The sequence below is a fragment of the Corylus avellana genome, chromosome ca1 (genome assembly GCF_901000735.1).
Source record: "Corylus avellana chromosome ca1, CavTom2PMs-1.0".
In the NCBI taxonomy this organism is placed as follows: Eukaryota; Viridiplantae; Streptophyta; class Magnoliopsida; order Fagales; family Betulaceae; genus Corylus; species Corylus avellana.
Genome location: NC_081541.1, coordinates 11,362,138 through 11,368,841, shown reverse-complemented (window position 1 = coordinate 11,368,841; position 6,704 = coordinate 11,362,138). Strand labels below are relative to the sequence as shown.

The 6,704-nt window shown below is 34.0% G+C and overlaps 1 protein-coding gene across 1 annotated transcript in view; it reads right to left on the bottom strand.

Moving 5' to 3' along the window:
• The window catches only part of LOC132184261 (uncharacterized protein At4g15545), a 4,867-nt gene extending 3,489 nt beyond the window's left edge, over nucleotides 1-1,378 (bottom strand). Inside the window, exons 1-2 of the mRNA XM_059597825.1 lie at nucleotides 1,059-1,378; nucleotides 900-968 (exon numbers count right to left, since the gene is read on the bottom strand). Of these exons, the coding sequence (XP_059453808.1) occupies nucleotides 900-968; nucleotides 1,059-1,337 (348 nt within the window). The 5' untranslated portion in view covers nucleotides 1,338-1,378. The remainder of the gene's footprint in view (nucleotides 1-899; nucleotides 969-1,058) is intronic.
• Nucleotides 1,379-6,704: the final 5,326 nt, after the last annotated feature.

Sequence of the window (6,704 nt, the reverse complement as noted above, 5' to 3'; positions counted from 1 at the left end):
CGAATGATGAGATAATCAAGAAGGTGGATCGCACAACCTTAACACGTCCGTAACAGTATGCGTAGGCCATAATAAGAGAAGAAAAAAAAGCTTCTTAAGATCAAACTTTCGAAACAAAAAAGGAATTTTTAAAGTCTTCTTTTATGATGGGTAAATGTCTTTAGGAAAACATTTTGAAGGAAAAATTGTTTTTACCAACCGATTTTAAATCGGTTGAGGACTATTGCTTACTAAATTTTCGTTGGAGGCGAGAAAATCAAATTAGATGGGGGAATAAGTCATGACATGACAAGTTTAAGTTATCTATTTTAAATAAGTGCCTTAGTGCACAAGACAGAATTATTTTCTGAACTCAATATGATGTTATGTTTTAGACCTTTACGTTTTCCCAATTATTTATTCCAGCAAAGGTTTTTCAGATATTTAATGTTCTAGTTAATACTATGTGTGACCTATTTATGACCATTATGCCTCAAAGGGTTTGGGGTTGTTAGAGAGAGAAAGAAGTTTGTAGCTTTCTCAATTACTAGCACAAAAAGGTGAACACACACATTTCTTTCTTAGTTAACGATTTCATTCTCTATTAATGGAATTAACGCTTCAATTTCACCTGTTAACAACAAAAATGAAACAAAAACGACTTAAGCTGTAAAATGCAATAAAGGGTATCTGAAAATTGCATTACAAGACCATCTCAAGCTTTCTTGAATTCGTTATCCCCATTAAATTCTCTTCTCAACTACTCGTAACAGAACAGTAAAATAAAAAATTCACGATATCCATTACCACAAATGCATCTATATTCACTTTGCACATCACACTAGACGGTAAAAACAAAATTTATCAAAACCCAACAATTCACAAAATGTAGCCTTTAATGCAAAGCATCAAGGAAGTACCTTGGAGACATCTCTGTTCAGCTTCTTCACAGTGTTCGACAGCGAAGCATTCTCTTTTACCAAGCTCTCCTACGCCAAATAAAAAAAAAAAATACGAATGAACTTAACCCAAATAATAAATAAATAAAAAATGGGGTTGGGGTTGGGGTCGGGTCGGACTTTTTCCTCGTCGGCGCGGGTGAGTTGATCGGCGGTTTCGGAGAGGGAGGCGTCGAGCGACTCAACCTGGGCCTGGAGCTCGGCGATGACGCGGTCCTTCTCGGCGAGTTGAGCGCGGAGGTCGGAGGACTCTGATTCAAGGGCAGAGACGCGTGTCGAGAGCGCAACGGAAGTGATTTTGCGGGCCACATCGAGCTGCTCGAAAGGATCGGACGGCAGGACTTCCAAGACCTCCTCGGGAAGACCGAAGTTGGAGCCACCCGATTCCTTCGCCAGCATTCTCTCACTCTCTCTTTTCTTTTGTTTTTGTTTTTTTTTTTTTTTTTAATTCTGGTTTTTGTTTTTTTATCTAGGCACTGTTATGTTTAATACTCCACTACTGTGCCCATGATGAGGAACATTTTATTTTTATTTATTGATATTTAAAAGGGACAGATGGACATCATGGATTGGCTGGATGTAGATTTGGGCATTTGATGAGAGTGAGGTGTTTTCTATGTTACACGAAAATATGTGGCTTCCAAGAGGGCTTTGTGAATGGATAGAACGTTGAGAAGAGACAAACAGCACCCCACCCCCCACACATGCGGCTTGTCAATTTTTATTTTAAGTTTTGGGTTTTTTGTAAAATGGGCTGAGGAGGAGGTTTTTGGGCCTCAGCCCAACTAATACCAAGACAAAAAAGGTTACGGGGCTTAGGCCCGCCACACCAATCCAACCACGTATTTATGTGTGGGAGTGGTGTGCTAATCATTCTGTTTAGATTAATTTTTACTGTCACGTCATTTCAATATAACAATTATGTGTTTTTTGATTGCACCCTATTAGAACATTAATTATTAAAGGATAAGAAGACTACACAAAAGTTTAAAGTCTATTACACTTCTATTTGTTTTAACTGTTATCAAAGTGTCCTTAAGAGATAGCTCAATCGGCTAGGACCATGCCTAATGAAGCGGAGGTCACTAGTTCGAATCTCTCTTCCCCCTCTTGTGTGGACATGTCAAAAAAAAAAAAAAAAAACTGTTATCAAAGTTCATTCCACTTCACTTGATCATTTCATTGTATACAAGACTCTATTTATAGAAAAAGAGTTTAAATGTTACAAGTTTTTCTACTTCTACATTAACAACAAAATTTAATTTATCATTTATAACTCTTGTAACTCATGTCTCTTGAGTTCTTTGTAATTATTGCCTCTTAAATTGTTGTAACTCTTGACTTTGAGTTATTGTAACTCTTGTAACTCATGTCTCTTGAGTTCTTTGTAATTATTGCCTCTTAAATTGTTGTAACTCTTGTCTCAATAGAGACATGTAAAATTTTTACATGTGTATTAAATAACAAATAAATAAAACCACATTAATTGTGACTATTCATTTTCTGTAACGGTTAGGATGTGAAGTGTAATAGACTTTGGACTTTTATGCAGTCTTTTTATCCTTTAATAATTATGTTCTAATACACCCAAGCAAAAAATAAAATAAAAATTGCAAGTTGTTTCAAATACCAAGCCACTACAAATTGGATTCGGCTTACATGTTATTATTAAAATAACAGTATATATATTGTAGTTTAATCAACGGTCAAGATTAAATTTCTCAAAATCTTTCTTCATTTTCTCTCTCTTATTAAAAGCTTGTAAAAGCAAGTCAACTTTAAAATTTAATCTCCATAGTTGATTAAACTACAGAAATAACAGCATCTAAGCTTTGACATCCAAATTTATGTCTAGTTTCTTCAATGTATCTGGCTGCTTGGCCATCAATTCATATTGTTAGAGGTGCCCAACTCAGTGACAAGGCATCTTATTTATATGTCAAAGCAGAATTCAGTTGACTTTATGCTTTCAAAAGCAGGAGAAGATAACCTTCTTCTTTCTTTTCCCTTTTTTTTTTTTTTTTTTAATGGGGAGGCCCATTGGTATTTTCAACTGCCCTTCTTCATCTTTTAAGAAAGAAAGGGAAACAGAGACCCAAAAGTCATTGAATTCTAAGAACTGTGGCGACCCAGTTCTTACAGGAACATGTCCCTTCCTTCAGCAGACTCATCACATCCACAAAAAAACATCATGGCAGCAACGAAAGAAGGAAGAAACTCATTATGAAGTCATAGTACACCCAAATGGACCATAGAAATAATAGCATCACAAGGAAAAACGCCATACACATGTTTTCACTCTCACATTTGTAAGTGCACACGATTGTTAAGTTACGTGAACTTGATTTTGTATTCGACCCAATTTGCACCCGACCAGGTTTGCCCTACAATTTAAATTAGATTTTTTATGAGGCTTAGTTTACCCCATGAAAAATATTTTTGGCCAATTTTAGTGTTTTGACCCAAATGAGTGTCTTATTTATAGTCGGCTAGTCGCTTTTGACTAGGGTTTTGTACCGATGTATTATTGACGCCTCCTATATTATTCTTTCTCAAAAATAATAAAACCTTATTAAAATTCTGTGAACATAACCCTTAGTAATAAATCACATCGATGTTTTTTGAATGCTTATTACCATTAAATTATGATAATTTTTACTGACAAATCAACACGTGTATACTTGAAAATACAAAAAAAATGAGAGCATATATAGCGTTTCTGGGTCACAAGATGGGGGCATCCTTATCTTGCCATGGTGGAATGTTATTGAACGATAACGCCACAAGGCAGGTCGACATCTACGAATGAATCTGCAACACAAACTGACAGAAGGCAGCTACATTCCCCAAGGGTAACCAAAGCATCTCTAAAGGCACAAGCACAAAGAGCTTCCATGATTCTTCTCATAAACTTTAGCTTTAATAATCATTTTTTTTTTCTTTTTTTTTTTCTTTTCTCTAGGAGGATGTTTCCACTACCCCTCCCAGTGACTATTTCATAAAAGATTGACAGGAGACAAGAGAGCATTATTGCTTCCTTCCAATTCACTTCTTATGAAAAGGTCCATTTGGCCCCCACATTTTATAAAAAGCTTCTTGGATTTGTTCCCTCTTTCCCTTTATTTTTCTTCCTTTTTCAAGTGCAATATTATTAGGGAATTATGTGGGGACAGAAAAACAAGGTCCACTCATTATTCTTATAAAGAAATAATTTCAATTTATTTTAAATTAGAAGTGAGTTTTTTTTTTTTTTTCTAAGCAAATACAAACAAATTAGAAGTGAGTTGAATGAATGGTGGAATCCTCTTATTCAAGCAAGAATCAAGAGTAGAAAAATGACAATATTGCCCTTTTCCTTCAAAAGGAAAATTCTAAGAGATATGCACCAAAGACCTTTTTTAGTACTAGCGATGCAAACCAAAGTTCAAGGACAATGAGGCATACAAAGTGTGGCCTCCGTGGTAATTTACTTTGCAAAATAATTTTGAAGAGGAGTGCCAAACATGGGACACATCGAACCATTTTTGTACTAAGAGATCTATGGACAACCAAGTACGTACCAAATATAGGATTAAGATTCTTTGCAATTCTTTAAATTTAAACCGTTCATTTTAGATGAACAACTAAAATTACAACACATCGTCAATACGAGCAAAAGAAAACCCTTCTCTCTCTAATTCTTAATCAACTGTTGCTTGGGATAGCTATACCACTCAAAACAACTGATTGAGGTGATCATAAGTTGTTTTAGTGGTTGTTAAACCACCTTATTCAACTGCTTTGTGAGTAGTTTATCCACCCCTAAAACACCATAAGGGTGTTCCAACCATTTCCATCAATTGTTTTAATGGTGACCGACCATTCCTTATTAGCTGTTTTAAAGTAGTCAGCCACTCTAAAAGTAACTTGTTTTGGAAACAGTCGGTCACTTTTATCAACTGTTTCAAGACGAATAATTAGAATGGTCTAATTATTCCTATCACTAGTTTAAGATGACCGATCACACCAACGTAGATTAAGGATGGTCCAACCCGACTAGTCCTCTTGCCTTAAACTTCTCTTGATTTTTTTTCTTTTCTTTTATGTATTTAAATTAACATAAATCTCAATCCCAGATATATGAAGTGGTGTGGTGATGAGGGCATCAAAAATTCCCTTCAATACAAGGACGCAAGGAAAAGTGTTGTCTTGTCTTCCTTGGATAATGAGGTGTCCGCATTATTCGTTTTAGTGCTCAACGTTAAGCATATTTGATAGCCTGCTTTTCCTAAATATCACTTCTCTCCAATACCTTTCAGGGTGGGATTTCGTCAGTTGTGGCTCGTCGTCCTTAGTTGGCAGGCACTTAAAGCTCCTATCTAAAAAGGAGAACGGCATCTTAACTCAATATATCTACTATTTTTATTGCATCATCCATAAGGATTCACAGTAATTAACTGTTTAAACTTTTAAACTTTATTTCTTTGACGTAAAATGATATTTAAAAAAAATTATATATTTTTATATTTGATGTGACAAAATAATCAAAAATATTTTTATTTGACTATAAAATCTTTTTTTAATTGTTGGGCTGCCGCCTAATAGCCGTCGAACCACTATGAGACCACTACAAGACTCGTCGGACCCTTGTCAAACCATCGTTGGTCCTCTGCTGGACCACTGTCGAAATTCAAAATTTTAGGTTAATTTTTTTTTAAAAAATTATATTATTACTTTTATATTGTAAATAAAATTTGATTTTTATAAGCTAATATGATTGAATGAAAATATAAAAAAATATTTTGACTTTTCATATGCACCAAAAACACTTTAAATCGAAACAAACAAAGCCTTGAATTGTTATGAAATAGCTCATATGAGATTTATTTGATTAAATAAATTTTGGCATGCCCTAGCCCAGCCACCTATCTATCGAAGGACCAATCAGATATGTCTCATATGACTTCTTTCACATTAGTTTTCCGAATAAATTTGGAGCTGCCCAACTATCTATTTAAGACTATCTCATATAGGCTATCTCACATTAGTTATCAATTTTGATAATTAATTATTATATTTTCTTCATATTTTTCTCATCTTATCTTACAAATCAACCATTAGATTTGTAAACTTATGTAAACCTCACATAAGTTAATAGTAGACTCCACAAATGTAATTGTTGATCTATTAAATTTGTTGGAGAATTTTAGAACAATATGGGCATTCGATTTAAGTCCATAAATCTAATGGTTAAATTGTAAAATGAGATAAAATATATATATATAAAAAAATATATTGGTACCGATCATTTCTTTTATATATATATATATATATCCCAATGGGTCTTGGAGTTAGGCTCAATTATTTAAGGACTATTAAACTATGTAATGTCTCAATTAAAGTAGCATGATTATTGATTAGAAGGCTTGACTAAATCAAAGCCAAATATCATGAACCACGTATGAAGGTGCCAAAGATAGAGAGGATCTTCTCTTCTTTTATTTTTCCAATTAACTATCGTTTAATACTATAATATATGCTCATGATCTCCAATGATTTATTGCTTTAAAAAGAGAGATTACCTTTACTTTATTTATTAAAAGAAGTAAACACGTATTAGTGGGGTGTGATTATATTTTAAAGACACAAGTGGCCGGTTGGATCGTTGCCCTTTGAAGGAACATTCAAAAATCATAACCCATGTGGCCCTCAAAAATTAATTGCTTTGTTCATAATTGTTGAATATTTTATTAATTATGAAATTTGCTATTGCACATGAATGATTCC